Genomic DNA, 16,535 nt, shown 5'->3' with positions numbered 1-16,535 from the left:
TACCATGCTAACAGTAATTAAAATGCCCAAAGGAAGCCATTAAGAGCTGCTATTGGACTACTAATCTAGAATTCATACCAGATGCACCCAAATAAAGCCAGCAGATAGATGTGAGCTCTTCTCAGACACCAGGACTCACCAAGTCTTGCCTACCAAGGGCCTGCACAAATGAGTGCTGTGTGAAGCTCATACTCCCAAAAATAATCACAGCCACATACACGAAGTCTGTCCAAAGTAAAGGGACTCTTCCCTAATTGTTTATCTTCTGGCCCATCCATTCTAGAGTATCATCCCCAAGGATTGCACTGAGGAGAAAGGGCTGTGGAATCTCCAGCCTACAAATGAATCCACAGAACAACAACTCAGAGGTCCTCAGCCTCAGCAGGCCTGTGATGGCTGTCCTGGCCTTAATAAAAGCACCAAAGTTGAGAATGCTCTAAAAATCAGAACCCGCCATGGCTGCACCACAAACAACATGCACTGAAAGGCAGGCTGACAGGACTCTAGGGTTACCCTTGTCCCTGGAGTCTCTAAGCTATGGACAAGTCGTGATTAGTCTAACATCAGGTGGCAAAGCAATGTGACGCATGTGGAGGGCAGTGCAGTGAATCTGCAACTCAGAGGTGCAGAAAACAATCTCTTCCCACGAACAGTAATTCACACTTCTTTTCTGTTTCATATTGTTTTTATGTGCATGAATGTTTTGTCTGTATGTATGTATATGTACTGTATGCATGCCCAGAGTCCACAGGAGTCACAAGAGGGATTCAAATCCCTGGAACTGGAATTACAGATGATCATGAGTCACTATGTGAGTGTTGGGAATTGAACCCAGGTCCCCTGAAGAGCAACAAATGTTCTTAACTACTAAGTTCCAGCTCCAACAATTCATTTCTTGAACATTTTCACTTAGTTTCCTAATACAAGACCCCTGATTCACTAGGTTAATACCTTTAGAATATTCCTTCTTAGATTAAGGATGCAATTTGGTAGAGTGCCTGCCTAGCACACATGAGGTCCTGGGTTTGACCCTCAGTACTGCATAAACTGGGCTTGGTGGAGCATGCCTGTAGTCTCAGTATTCAGAAGGTGGAAGCAGAAAGATCAGAAACTCAAGTTCGTTCTTGCCTATTTAGGGAGTTCGAGATCAGTCTGGGACGTATGAACTCTTAACTTTTATTGAGCACCCCACTATGCCAAACACTGCCTGGGATCCTCTACACATCATTTAACTCTTTTAAAAACCCCTAGAAAGCAAGTACTGCTATCCTTCTTATACAGGTAAAAAAGCTGAGCTTCAAGAAAGATGAGAACTAGTCCAAAACCAGAGCTAAAAAACAGTGCACTAAGATTCAAATCCAAGGCCAAGTTGGTGGTGGCACACTTCCTTAATCCTAGCACTCAAGAAGCAGAAGCAGACAGAACTCTTGCAAGTTCAAGGCCAACCTAGACAACAAAGCAACAGGACAGCCAAAGCTGTTACACAGAGAAACCCTGCCTTGAAAAACAAACAAACAAACAGATTCAAATCCAAATCCCCTCCTCTCAGCTCTTACAAAGGTGCGCCCAGATACAGGAAGGAAGCATCCTGTCACCTCTGCAGTTGTTTTCCAGGCCCAGCTTCACAGTCCTCCTGTTCAGCACAGCCCCTTCAGAAACCCCGAGAACCAGACTTGAGAAATCCCGAGAAGACAGGTGTCTATTTACGGTTAATCAGCACCCTGCCCGCCCTGAAGACAGTTGACTTTTGGAGCCTGGAAGAAACAACCCCAGCTCTGAATGGGGCCCACCAGGGACTAGGAACCAGCTGGGCCCCCAGAGGGGCACTGCCTCTCATCTCTACCCAGGCTGACTATACTGACACAGGGAGCCTCTTCCTGAGAAACAGGTGCCCGGATCTAGAATATATAGAAGTAACTGGTCATTTTTCCTATACTTCAATAGCCACAGAAAATACACGATCAACTTATCTAAACTATTATTCCCATTACTATCTATCTTTCTTTTCCTATGTGGCACTGAATATTATTTTATACACTGTACATTTATTTATTATTCTCATCAACAATATGAATTCTGAGGCCAGCGTCTTTGTCTCTCTTGTTCACTGTGATATCACTAATGCCTAAAATACAAAAATCATTCAATGCTATCGAACATGTATGAATGAATGGACGGATGGATGTTAATGCAATCAAACAGGAGAAATGAATGTGAGAGACAAGACTGAATAATGTTTGCTCCCTATCAAGCCTATCACTGAACCCCAAGATGCCCTCCAAATCCTTCTCCTAGAGTCCCCACATCTCAGCACCAGGCACAAGCCCTTAAAGGGCCCTATAGCAGGTACTAAGGCAGAACCTGGAGCTATGCCTGGGGAGGAGACTTGCTTCTCCAGTAAGTACAGCCCAGGCAAATTAAAAGCTCACTCTTCACTGAATCCACTCAGCTTTAGTTATAGGTCGCACTTTTTATTTTTGTAACCAGCCAACCCACCAAATTATAGGCCCAGGCCATGGATAGGCACGCCAAACACTGGGGCCAGCCTAGCAGAGACACTGCCCTTTTTGGCCTGAGGGTTCGTACAGCAGTTGAGGGCTGAGCACCAGTCAAACCTGAAATGATAGATAAAGAGAGTCATCCCTCGTCCACAGTCTAGAGAGGATCCTGGCCCTCAGGCAGGCTGCTGGCTAAGCAGGATGGACTCCAGGACTCTCTCCAGCAGCCACAGGGCACCCAGCACTATGAATGAAGCAGGGTAGGGCTTTACCACGCCTGAAAACTATCCCCATAACTGCTCTCAAACTTCTTAACTTAGGCTGGCAAAATCCCACATGGTCTGGGTCCTGATCACCATCGATGGCTTCTCAGACCTCTTTGGGATTCTCATCAACCAACCTGGCCTCTCAGTTCCCTGAGTATGCAGTTGTTTTCTGTCTCCTGAAATTTCATTATTCCAAGAAAGTTTCCAACAACAACTTCAGAAGTTAGCATATGGCTGTGATGGTAGATGGAGAACAGTGAGGTCCAGCAAGACTCAAGCAAACCGAGCAGCTGTCCAGAGGGTACCTAGCCTGGGCAATTAACTAGGAAAGGGTACTGTCTCACCCCCACCTCCCAAAATATAGCATGCACACCACTATCGACAGCCAGAGAGTAACACTGGTCATTATCATGATACGGTGAAGCACATCTGTTGAGAATCCACCACAATTGAAGCATTTTGTGTATTTGTATGTACCCATGTGTGATACTGGGTGAGCTTCTCAATAGCTTACCATCAAACTTTTTGAGACAGTGTCTCTCATTGAACCTGGCTGGCGCTCACCAATTCTCCAAAACCGACTTACCAGCAAGACCCAGGGAACTTCTTGGGATTACTGGCATATAAACACCTTGCCCAACTTTTTATATGGTTGCTATTGATCAAACTCAGGCCTTAGCAACTGAGCCATCTCCCCAACCCCAAGCACTGTTTTACAAATTTCTTAGTACAAGATGCCCTTCCACCTTTAAAAAAGGCAAGACAGGTGCCGGGCAGTGGTGGCACATGCCTTTAATCCCAGCACTCAAGAGGCAGAGGCACGCAAATCTCTGTGAGTTCAAGGCCAGCCTGGCTTACAAAGTAAGTTCCAGGAAAGGCTCCAAAGCTACCCAGAGAAACCCTGTCTCCAAAAAAAAAAAAAAAAAAAAACACTAAAAAACAAACAAACAAAAAGAATGTGGACTTTGAGGCAGTGTGGTGGTATGCGGCTGCAATCCCATGACAGAAGTGTAAGTTAGACACCTGTGTGGGCTAGTGAGCTCCAGGCTAGTCAGGCACTGCAGCGTGAGATCATATTTCAAAACAAACAGAAATACAACAAGGGCTTTGGAGTCAGAATGCTTGGATTCAAACCTGAAGCACTTAACCTTCCTAGACCTCAATTTTTCCCATCTACAAAACAGAAATAACTGCTTCAGGCTGGGGATGTAGCTTAGTGGGAGAGCATGTTTGAGATCCTTCATCCAGCTTTAATGTGTACAAAAAAATCTAAAAGCAAGCAAACAAACAAACAAACAAAACAGAAACACAACTTCTGCTTTATATAGCCATGGTGAAGAAAAAAGATGGGTTGTGCCAAAGTGACTGTCTGGTGCTGGCATCCCATTACCATCCAGTAAATGTTATCAAGAATTATTTGGAAGATTCCCTTGGTGGAAGGTCACTAGATGTCACTTGTTCCTCTTCCCAATGTGGCCACATTCATTGTATCTTCTTTTTCTGTTTTTCCTTACTACTATCCTTTTCCTAAGAGACAAGACTCTAGAGAAAACTATTTCTGTAGTGGTCAGAGCTGCTGAGCCAACCCTGAGAAGTTGGGGTTCAGTGAAGTTCAGAGCTTATTTCCTTGGTTGATGTCACTGCAGCTCTGCCAAGGAAAGAGGTGCAAGTTTAACTGGACTTGAAATGAAAGAGACTAAAAATATACAACCTTCCTATGTCTGAGAAACTATGCCTGCACTCAACCATCTAAAATGCAGACTCAGGGCAGAAGGGCATCTCTCTCCTGTGAGAACTAGTGCTCAGGTCCCCACAGGGCATGTGGCAGGTAGGACCTGGCTACCGGTCTCACCAGTGTCCTTTCTTTCTACTGTTCATCTTCTGGCTCTCTGTGAATAAGAGAAACTTTTAATACTATCATTTAAAGTTGAGGTGCCACCAGACAGTTCCATTTTTATCTTTAAAGAATGATACATAATATAAAAATGTATGTTTTTTTTTTTTTGAGAAATTCAATCTACCCTGATGTTTATAGTCTTTTTCAACCCCAACCTACTCATTTCCCTTCAGAGGGCAAGACAATTTGGTTGTGATTCTTCTAGGCCTTTTTTCTACATATTTACACACAAGCATGTAAATACTATTATAAAGTATTATAGTCTGAACTACCTTGTTAGGTTATTATTTTTGTACATGCACACACTCCTATCTTGGAGATTCCCATCTGCCACAAAAATTAAATGATGACTCCCAGGTATCTGGCTGCACAATGAGAAGCAGATGTAACGTCCCCACCCTCAGGGAATCAGTAATGTAGGAAGAAAGATAAGTGCGCAATTAAAGAAATAATTTCAAAATGAAAACATAAAGGATTCTAAGACAGAAAATAATAAGCAAGGCTGACTTTTGAGAGGTGGTGATGCGAAAGCCCTAAGTTATAAACTCAAACGAGTCATTTAAAGATCCAGGCTAAAAGCACCCACGGCAGATATTGCTTGTACAAAGACCCTGATGTGGAAAGGATGTTCTGAACGAAAGACTAAGATTTTAAATCTGCCTCCTTTGTGGAGAACAAACGAAGAATGGAGAGAGACAAGAGGAAAGTGGTTGCCTGGCTGTAATACAAACTAAACTGATACTGACTTGGATAGAAACAGTGACAGTAGAGAAAAAGAAAAATGATGAGAATAACGTATATTTTTGGAGATGAAACAAGGGGGAATTACACATAGACTGTATATTGAAAAATATGAGAAAATTTTAAAATAACTCATAGGATGAGCAGCAGTTAGGTAAATGAAAAAAAATCAAGTTTTTTTTTAAATGTCTTTATAGGCTCCTTTTGTTTGTTTGTTTTTTAAACTCAGGTCCCCTGGAGTCACTGACAGTTGAGAGCTGCCATATGGGTGCTGGGAATTGAACCAGGCCTTTCTGGCTGGGCATTGGTGTCCCATACCTTTAATCCCAGCACTCCAGAGGCAAAGAGAGGCAGGTGGATCTCTGAGTTTGAGGCTAGCCTGGTCTACAAAGTGAGTTCCAGGACAGCCAGAGCTAGGTTATACAGGAAAACCCTGTCTCAGGAAAGAAAGAGAAACAAGGAAGAAGAAAAAGAAAAAGGAGAGGTAAAGCAACTGCTGAAGACAGACCTTCCCAGTCCTCTTTCACGTGCTGGGAGCCAACTCTACTTTCTACCTGGACACTCCAGGAGAACGCTGCCCAGAGGAAAGGCGCTGTTGCTCCTCAGGTAGTGCCTCCAATCATAGGATAAGACTTATCAACTCTCTCCCCTACTACAAGAGAGGCTACTTGTTTGTTCCCCTGGACTTATCAAAACTCATGTAATTACTCCCACCTAGATGTTCCCAGAATTTGAGAACTGGACCTCTACCCCAAAAGAGTAGACCAGACCCCCACGACAAAAGATCCTTAATCACCTGGCACCCAGCACAGAGGCATAGGCAGGTGGATCTCTTGTGAGTTCAAGACCAGCCTGATCTACGAAGTAAGTTCTAAGACAGGCTCCAAAGCTACACAGAGGGAAACCCTTTCTTGAAAAACCAAAAATGTCCAATCAGTGTCAAGGAGTCTGAACGCCTCACTCTGAATGGGAGCCAACCAAATTTCAACAAGATGCCTTTGTTGCTACCACTAGCAGAAGCATCATTTTATCTAATTAACTAGGGCTTCCTCCTACCACACACTCAGATCACTGTTGGCATTAAGAGTCTCCTCACCCTCTATCCTTTGACAATCAAATCTACTTTGCTGGTAGATCCAAGAACAGGCCCAAAGCCCCTCACGAGACCTCGTATATGCATGAGGGAGGCTATGGATTTGAACAGATTTTCAAAGGGATCTATTATTCAGAAATAAAGAAACACTATCAAATTCACTTCAAATTCAGCTAGGCATGGTACCACGTGTTTGTAATCCTGGCACTGAGGAGGTAGAAGCCAGAGGATCAGGAGTTCTATCTTAACTCTACCCTAGCCGTAAAAAAATATTTCTTGATAAAACATTCCCACCTAAAAAAGCTTATCATTATACACTGGGCTAACGGACTGACGAGGGAAAAGACAGCATGCACATTCCACAGTCGTTGGCAGAGTTTAGGGCAGTGGCAGAGTTTAGGGCAGAGCCTACTGTACTGTACTACCTCGTAGGCAGGGGTAATAAATACATCTACTTCTTTTCAAAGGTATAAGTTCATAAGCTATGGCTCTATCTTCACTTTTATTCCTTTTAAAAAGTTTTAAAAATACACAAAATCTCCCTTTGTAGCTCAGGCTGGCCTCCCAAGTGTTGGGACTACAAGCAAGTGCAGGAGTCAAACTCACTTTGGATGTTTAACATCCCTGGACTTGTGTATCGAACACAGCATCAGTTAGTGTGATAACCTAAATATGCTCTCTTGATCCCCAAAACTCCAAAAAAGGCCAACCCCTCCTTCAGCTGAAAATCACATTAGGATTCAGGAGTACCCTTAAAACGCTGTAGAGTAAGTTTTCCTCACTCACGTCATAATAAACAAAAGTGGCTCTGAAAAGTTACAAGATTTGGGATGGTGCAATGGTGAGCAAGTAAGGACACTAACCACCAAGGCTGACAACCGGAGTTCAATCCCTGGAACCCACCTGATAGAAGGAGAGAACAGACCCTCACCAGATGTCCTTGGTCCTCCAGACCCACACTGTGGCACACATATGTCCACATACATACACAAAACAAATGACTAGAAATTAATTAAATTAGGGACTGGAGAGATGGCTCAGTGGCTAAAAGCACTGGCTGCTCTTCCAGAGGACCTGGGTTCAATTCCCAGAACCCACATGACAGCTCACAGCTGTCTATAACCTCGGTTTCAGGGGACCTGACACCCTCACAAGGACATGCACGCAGGCAAGACACCCATGCTCATAAAATTAAAAAAAAAAAGGAAATATAATTAAATTTAAAAAGTTTAAGTTATAGGATTTGTCCACAGTCTTTTAGATGAAAAAGACTACAAAACCGGATCAGAACCTAAGTCTCCTGATTATAACACCAACAGCCTTTCTTTAAAACCAAATCTGAGCCAGTAAACCTCTAACCAGCTATTTCCTCGGCAGGGGTGGGGATGTGGGGGTGGGGGACTTTTAAAAATGGTTTCAGGGGAAACACGGACTACACAGAGCGACTGGTTCTCCCAATTCCCTGCAAGGAAACTGACAAAAAGAGTCTAAGTAGTTCTTAAAACAGAATAACCATCTCCTAAAATAACCAAATCTCAGGCACGAGCCCAGCCCTCACTTGGCAAAGGGTTGGGTAACTAAATGATGTTCAATCTCCACTTGAACCGACACAGAGATGAGAAGAACAAAAGTACACATCTCTCCTGTTACTCTGTACTAGGGACCCAGGGCAAACCCGACAGGCTGCGACTCTAGCCCTGGAGGAAATCAGAGGTAATGAAATGGAGACAAGAATTAAACTCTTGGGTATAGGAAAGCCTAAATCCTGCCATGGAAAGAACTCAGTCAGTCTCTTAGGAGTCTTAAAGTCATTTACAATACTTTTCAATGTCACAAAATGTGACAAACTGAGCCTACGCAGATCAGTCAACTTCAGGACTGAAAAGACTCTGCTCCCACACATGCCAAACTTCTCCAGGTCCTTTCCTACCAACACACATTCCCAGACCACACCTGTGCTGTTTGGTGACAGAAGAGTTAAGAGAACTGGGATAGGAGGAGAGAGGGCAGGAGGGGAAAACTGGAGACAGCAGTCAGGAGGGTGGGAAACAAAGGCACAAGGAGGCTAGTCAGCGGACCGGGCACCTCCACACCTTAGGGAATTCACTCTTCCAGAAGGAAGGAAAGCAAAGAAAACTCGGGGATTCGAGCTACCCACTTCAGCTCCATTCTAGCATCTCCTGCCCACTCCACTTCCTCACCGTGAACCTTTAAACCCTGCTTGTCTACAACTGCTCAGAGTGAGTCCTGAAGTTTCTTGCCCAGAGGGGACAAGGAAAGGGAGGTTAAGTGACCACAGACAGCACCTTCTCCATCTTCAAAGGAAACAGTCTATTTTTCAAACGTATTCCTAAACCAAATGAACTCCCAGCCTTCCCTGCCACTGCTGCAGCTCAGCTCAAACGCAGGAGAAAAGTTTCCCTAAAATGGAGGCCAGATGCCGGGCAGACCAGGCAACACGCTGTCTGAAGGCAGACTGCTCTGCTGTTCTCTGGGTTCACACAGTCAGCCTGGGGCAAATACCTTGGTCTTGACCACAGGGTAGACCTTGACTAGCCTTCCGAAGAAGCCTCAGGGGAAGATCCGTGGGTTTCATTTCCTCTCCACCTTGGCTTCTTTTTTCACTTCACTGAAGATTAGTTATTTCCACCAAGACCTGTTCCTGTTCTTGCAGAATGTGGCAGTTTTTCTCTTAGAGGCAGTGTGTGACAGCCACCTGTACTACCCCCAGCTGTGGGACACACAGACCCAACAAGCCCAGCACTAGAGACTTCTCATTCCAGAGACAACACAGAGCATAAGGGGCAGGGAGCAATTCCAAGAACTCCACAGAACAGTTATTTATACTCTTTCATGTGTGAAAAAGACTTACAACGTGAGACTGTAGAAAATAAAATGTATTACATAGACATATGGATATAGAATAAATCCCAACAAAGAACAAAAGATAAACGGTAAACAAAAGACGACAAAATATTCAGAAAAATCACTGTAAAACAAGATAACATTTTGTATTAATCAAAGAAACAAAAGTTCCTAAAAATCTAAATCATCCAGAAGTGGTTTACAAAGAAAAGCAGAGCTGGGGGGTGATGACACACACCTTTAATCCCAGCACTCAGGAGGCAGAGGCAGGTGGATCTCTGTGAGTTCGAAGCCAGCCTGGTCTACAAGAGCTAGTTCCAGGACAGGAACCAAAAGCTACAGAGAAACCCTGTCTCGAAAAAAAAAAAAAAAAAAAAAAAAAAGATACAAAATGCTTACAATTGTAAAGACTCAGTTTACAACACAATCCGGGGTATTATCTTAATTGTTAAAATATGTTTAAGTATGTCAAAATGTTACTAGAAAACATTACTAGTTTATAGTGGAAATTCTTTCAGTATTTCCAAATCTGCTGAATTAAAATATATTACTTTATAATCAAAAGGAAAAGCCACCCCACTTGGAGGACACTAATTTTTTTGGAGGATGAAGATTTGGTTTCGACACAGTATCTCACTATGAAACTGAGACAAGTTCTTCTACTGCCTTAGCCTCACAAAGGATTACAGGTATGTACTACCATACCAAATCACATTATGGTTTTTGAAAGATAATTTGGAAATACACACTAAGGACCTTAAAAGCATTTATAGGGGTGGCAAGATGGCTCAGCAGGTAAAAACTCCTGAGTTCTAGGCCCAGTAGTCATGTTGGAGAGAACTGACTCCCAAAAGTTTTCCTCTGACCTCTACACTCAAGCCATAACACCTGTATGCTAGTAGTCACACATGATAGTAATAAATACTTTTTTTTTTAGAAAATAAAAAACAATTTATAACCTATAATTCAGCAAGCTCAATTTAAAGCTTCTATCCTAAGGAAAACTATACATTGAAGGGGTATTCAGCACAGCACTGTTCATGATGGCAAACAGGAGCTGCAGCCGATGCTTCAGTGCTGCTAGGCTGGTGAGAAGTGGGCGTGTGATGTATCAGCACTGGGTAGTGGCTCAGTGTGGGCTACTTTCTTCTTCTGGATGATATAAAACAGACAAACTGCTCCTCTGTTACCTTCTTTCCCAGTCTGCCAGCTTCAACACAACTGACTGGGTTTATGAAATGGCCATTTGGCGGATGTAGTGTGACATACTACAATCCTGGTGTAGGATACGGACGACGTTCAAGCCAGAATTAACTGTTTTCTTCCATCTCTGGTCAGGTAGTTGACATTAAGTTACCACCTAACCCCTTGGAGTCCCATTCTTCTCTACAATGTGGGTAGTAACAGCACTTGCCCCATGGGGCTGTTGAGTGGATGTAATGAAAGTGGAAGTCTGCGGTGCACTATATACTCAGTAAATGTTAACTCTGAAGTTTATCTCAATAGTGACTCATTTCTGAGATCACTTGTATTCCACAAAAGGAGTTATCTGAGGAAGGTAGCTAGGCTATGCTATGCACCTAGTCACAGGATACGCCAGCTCTTGTCAGATGAGAGCATCCTAACCCCCTCTGTATTTATGGAAACCCCTGAAAAACACTCTGGCTGGGGAAGTTGTATCAGTGCTGAGTCAAGACCACAGACTCCTGGCTTTCTGGTGGAGACACATGATCTGATCCACACAGGCGGTCAGCAGAGCTTGGAGAGCTTGAGGCCTGAGGTGATTTGCTCAGGACACTGATGCCAGGAATCCTAACCCAAGTCAGTGTCTTAAACCACGGCCTCTCTATGCGGTACACATCATAGGTGTGCAAGCATACTGATTTTCTGACTGGTCTCCTCTATGTGAGCCCTGATATGAAACAAGTACCAAAGCTGGGATCCTTGCCTGCTTCCCTTGTAACAACTCTTTGGAACATCCTGGACTCTCTGAGTCCAAGTTGGTGCCAGTGAGCTGATGTCAGGCTCTGCACACTGCAAAGGCCAGGATCTCTAGACAGCTCCACAGCTGCCAACTGATCTAATCACCCTCTTCCAAGGCAGATGAAATCCAATAAGCCTGCTAAGTCTACAACTTATCCCTCCTCACCGGCAGAGTCAGCCCTCCGGCCATACCAACTTTACACCAGAATTCTTACTGAGAGTTCCTCGGGGGAACTGAGAGCTATTCCCCAAGTTTTCAGATTTCTCTGTTAGCAGATGTTCGGGTTTCTCTAAAGTTTCACGTTCAGCTTCAACATATGGTCCAGCTTCATCTCAGTGGTACCTGCTACCTCTCTAGTCACAAGACCACTCACATCCCAAAGTCGGCTCTGAAAGGGCATCTTTATAGACCATCCCTTTTGAAACCACAGGACTACAAAGAACCACAGGCAAAGGAATCCAAACCAATCACCAAGGCTTAATATGAAACGAGGGGGGGAAAAGAATCAGGCGGAATGGTTTGTGTATTGTTTCAATTGGGACGAAAAAGCCTAGTCAAATGGCTTATCCACATGTTCAGACCAGGCAAACCCACTCCGACTTAGCAGGATGCGGTTCTGAAATAAGAATGGTATCACTCCTTATTCCACCCCCCTCCCAAGAGCAGCCAGCCCCTTCTCCGTTCTCTCTTCTCCCCCCTCCCCCCCGAAACATCTGGAATGGCCGCGAGACCCACTCTCACATGGGAGGAAAAAGCCCGATTTGGTCTGGGGACCCAACAGCTTCCGAAATCGCCCCACCAGCGAGGTCCCGGGAATGGAATTCCGGCAGGCGACCGGGAAGTCTGAGGGAAGTGGGGAGGAGTCTGGACCGCGGGCTGGTCCGGGGCTGGGGGGACCCCTCCTCCCCGACCCCCAACGGGCTGCTCCGAGCTCCCGGGCCAGCGTTGCTGGCGGGGTCAGGGGCTGACCGGGCTGCGGGGGTGGGCGGGACCCGGCGGGGGGTGGGGGGTGGCGGGAAGGCAGCAGCGCGGGGCTCACCAGCACTAGGGCGAATCTCTCTTCCAGCTCGCACGGCTCGGGCATCGGCGTCTTGCCGGGCGGTAGCAGCAGCGGGACGGAGGGCGGCTCGCCGGGGCCGCCCTCGGTGCTCTCCAGGTTGCCCATCGCGGCGGGGCCTCCTCCGGGCCTCAGCCCTCCACCTCCTCGCCAGCCAGGGCCCTCTGCCGCTCCGACCTGGCTCCTCCCTCAGTGCCCGCTCCCCAGGCCCGATTCCTCCGCCCCTCAGGGGGCGCCTCGTAGTCCGGCGGGCGGCGGCGAAGCGCTGGACGCGCTGAAGCGCGCCTTATTCATGCAGGCCACGCCTCCCGCCCCCCGCCCCGCCCGCGGCTAACTGACAGCGTCATCGCCCAATCACAGAGCCTCCCGCCCTCAGCGGCCTCGCGCCTAGCTACGAGCGCGCCCTGGCGGCCCTTGGTGGGCACCCAATCACCGTGCTTGCATAGGGCGCGGACTGCAAAATGAACTGCGAGATACTGTAAACATTAGACCACCATCTGTGACTACATAGCAAGACTCTGTAAGTAATCGGGTTTTTGATTTTTTTTTTTTTGATTTTTCGAGACAGGGTTTCTCCATAGCTTTTGGTTCCTGTCCTGGAACTTGCTTTGTAGACCAGGCTGGCCTCAAACTCACAGAGATCCGCCTGCCTCTGCCTCCCGAGTGCTGGGATTAAAGGCGTGCGCCACCACCGCCCGGCTTTTTTGTTTTTTGAAACAGGGTTACTCTGTAGCTTTGGAGCCTGTCCTGGAACTAGCTCTGTAGACCAGGCTGGCCTCAAACTCACAGAGATCCGCCTGCCTCTGCCTCCCGAGTGCTGGGATTAAAGGCGTGTGCCACCACCTCCCGGCCTCTGTGAGTAATCCTGAGAGAAGTGTGTGTAACCCTAGAGAACTTAGGACACCGCTTTCCGAGCCTTGGTCGCAAGGAGGGAAAATATTCGTTTGAAAGTATGGTTAAAATGATTACTGTGAGGGCTGGAAAGATAGATGGCTCAGCTGTTAAGTGCACTGACTGGCTACTCTTCCAGAGGACCCGGGTTCAATTCCCAGCAACCACATGGCTCCTCACAACCGTCTATAACTCTATTTTCAGGGGATCTGACACCGTCACACAGACCTGCATGTAGGCAAAACAACAATGCACATTTTAAAACATGAGTATTGTGTCCTGTGTCTATTTCATGCCTGGCTCACAGAAGTGTTCTATCATCCATCCAACGATGGTATCCGTTTTATGCAAACCTTCCTTAATGCACTTTAAGCAAACTATCTCTTTTCCAGGTTGTGAGTTCCTATACAGTGCACCAATAGGACGCACAGATAGCATAGCTGAAGAAGAAGGTTAGATTATGGAAATGGATTTGTTTGGTCCTTCCACTTCCCACAGTCTCCCAGTGCTGCTGGAACTGAAGCCAGGTGGCTCCCGGGGACCCTAGTGCTCTCCTTAATGCTGTAAATGTGGCAATGCCTGTTTTCTGGAGAGGTCAGGAGATTCAGGATCGGTCCTGCAGCAGAGTCTATATGTCCTTCCCTGAACCTGGACTTGGCATTAGGAAGAAAGGGATTTCATTCAAAAAGGAGACTCATGAGGGAGATGTATTTGAACCAGGCATCCAGGAATGAGGAAGGCCTCTGCAGACTCGCAGGGACAGGAAAGGGGCATTTAAAAAGTAAGACCTTATCAACAAGCACAAATTCATTGGGCTAATGTGAAAATAGAGAGAAAGGAAAACAGCTGTGCTCTGGCTTGTCACCACTGACAAGTGATGGACATCAGTCATTTCTGTCAGCCTTTGTCCCCCTTCTCCTGGTGACAGAACCCCATTTTCCTTGAGGGAACCACTAGTTCCTGTTTTCAGCTGCAGTGAAACCTGCCTTTGGCCCTATTCAAGGAGCAGGACTTGTCCCAGGACTGCCCAGTTTTAGAGACTGTTAATTGACCTATGCCCAGCTGACTGTAGGGCAAGTCAAGGCTTTTCAGGAAGAGTCGGGGTCATTGGGGTTCTGAATTATTAGAATGTAAACCTGCAGCTATTCTCTCCTACTTTGCCATCACTCAGCACCCCCAAACCTGCCTGAGAATGAAGGCAATACATGGAGAATGGCCAAGGCAGAATTCAAATGGCATACCGGGAAACTGGATCTAACCTCCCCTGAGTTACCACCGAACTGTCTTAGCCATTCGTTCAGCAAGTATTTATTGGAAAAATTATTTTATATCCCATCCTGTTCTGAACATTGAAAATGCCTCTGTGAACAGAAAAAGGCAAACTCATTTATAAGGGATACTCAAGTAACATGAAACTGAAATTTGGCTGGATGCCCAACATCGTGTCTTCATCCCTGTGTGGTTCTTCATCTAATGTTGGACAAATCAACCAAACTCGTATTTTTCTCTTTTGTTTCTCCACTACCCTAAACATACACTTACCCAGCTTTATGTAAAATTTTATTTACGTGCACAAGGGTACCTGAAGAAGGTATTAAGACTCCCGGGAGCTGGAGTTACAGGTGGTTATGAGTCACTTGATGTGGGTCCTGCAAACTGGAGTCGGGTGCTCTAGAAAAGCCGCAAAGGCTCTTAAGGGCTGAACCACCTCTCCAGCCCCCCTCCTGATTTCTTTAACAGATACTTCCAGAGCAGAGACATCGTGATAAAACTGTAGACTCATACTAAACAAAAATCAAGACTCCAAAGGGGGGAAATAAATCACTATTAATTCATCATAGTCATAGATACTCACGTAACAAGCAACAGAAAAGGAAAAAACAAACTTGACAGGATGCCCCACAGCGTTGCTTCATCCCTGTGTGGTCTCTTAGTCACCAGCATTTTGCTCTTGGTTTCTAATACTCTTGGGATATTCCAGCGCTCACTAGAGGACAACTTTCACCGTAAACCCCTGCTCACTCTCATAGCCAATGTCTTCTGGCATTGAAAGATCTATAGAATAATCTTCAAACATTAATGCCTCTTTATCCCACTTTTCCTATTTCACCTACCTCCAATCCTTTAAATGAATGCTTTTCATCAGCCAGAAATGTCCACTTATTCCAAATAATAATAAAGACACCAGTGATAAACAGGTGTCTTTCTTCCAGGTGCTCAGTCTGGAAGAAATCTAGCAGACTCCCAAAGTAATGTTTACAAAGCAGTGTGATAAATGTTGCAATAGAAATGTATACAAAGTACCACTGAGAAAACTGACAACAAAGCCCAGGAGAAAGAAGGGATGTTGACCAGGAGCCAGAAAGGCCTTGTGGGAGTGGAGGAAAGAAACAATGAAAGAATGTGGGAGGCTGAGCATCACTCAAGCTAAATCATAGTGTATAAATGTTGGAGCCTATTCCAGCAGTCAGGTAGACTGTCAGTCCAAGAGAAGCCCCTAAGGAAAGCCAACAACCACATAAGTAATAACAAAAGTGCTTTATTAATTCCAACATTGTGGTGTCACATGGTGACCCCCCCATAATATGGTTGAAAGCTCCTTTTAAGCAGAGTTAAGGGAATTACAGGGAGGAGGAATTAATCTGGGGCTGATTGGTGGAGGAAAGATTAGTCTGGGGCTGATTGGTGGGAGGTCATAATGGTGAGGGGCCTTCCAGCAGCAGGGTAGGGAAAACTACCTTAGTTATCAGGAGACGGAGGGGCACCTGCTGAGCTAGCAGAAGGTGCCATGGAGTGCCTGCTGAGCCAACAGAAGGCTGTGAGGCACTTGCTGATTGGTTGCTCCTAAGTTATGGTTTTCCTGAGGGCTATCTATTTAGCTCTGTCCCATCTTTGTGAACTGAAACTAGTTTGTCAATTACTATAGGCCATAGTCAAAAGTTGGTTGCTCCAACGTTGCAAATGAGACCTTGTGTGATTGCCCAGGTAGCCAGTTGTCTCTGTCATTTATTGCACATTTTGTAGGTTGCTTCTTTGTACTTCCTGTTTACTCAAGTAATATTATTTCCCTTCTCAGGTCTTCAATGAGGTTGAAGACTAGATGGTCATAGTTTCTTTCCTCTCATGTCTTAGCCAAGCCATTACTAATACAAGACTTACACTCATTATGATAAGGTAATTATTAAAACATTTAGCATATGTTCTTTGCTTAATATTGTTTATGCTGGTTATAATCCTAATTTT

General features: G+C 45.4%; 1 protein-coding gene across 1 annotated transcript in view; it reads right to left on the bottom strand.

The window, feature by feature from the left end:
- Fmnl3 (formin like 3) overlaps window positions 1-12,682 on the bottom strand; it is a 57,421-nt gene extending 44,739 nt beyond the window's left edge. Inside the window, 1 exon segment of the mRNA XM_050132417.1 lies at window positions 12,384-12,682. Coding sequence (XP_049988374.1) covers window positions 12,384-12,509 — 126 coding nt within the window. The 5' untranslated portion in view covers window positions 12,510-12,682.
- Between the last annotated feature and the right edge of the window lie 3,853 nt (window positions 12,683-16,535).

The sequence above is a fragment of the Alexandromys fortis genome, unplaced genomic scaffold, assembly GCF_014885135.2.
Source record: "Alexandromys fortis isolate MF-2015 unplaced genomic scaffold, M_Fortis_MF-2015_v1.1 scaffold_423, whole genome shotgun sequence".
NCBI classification, from domain to species: Eukaryota; Metazoa; Chordata; class Mammalia; order Rodentia; family Cricetidae; genus Alexandromys; species Alexandromys fortis.
The sequence above is the reverse complement of the archived record's forward strand: the minus strand, read 5'-3'. Positions and strand labels throughout refer to the sequence as shown.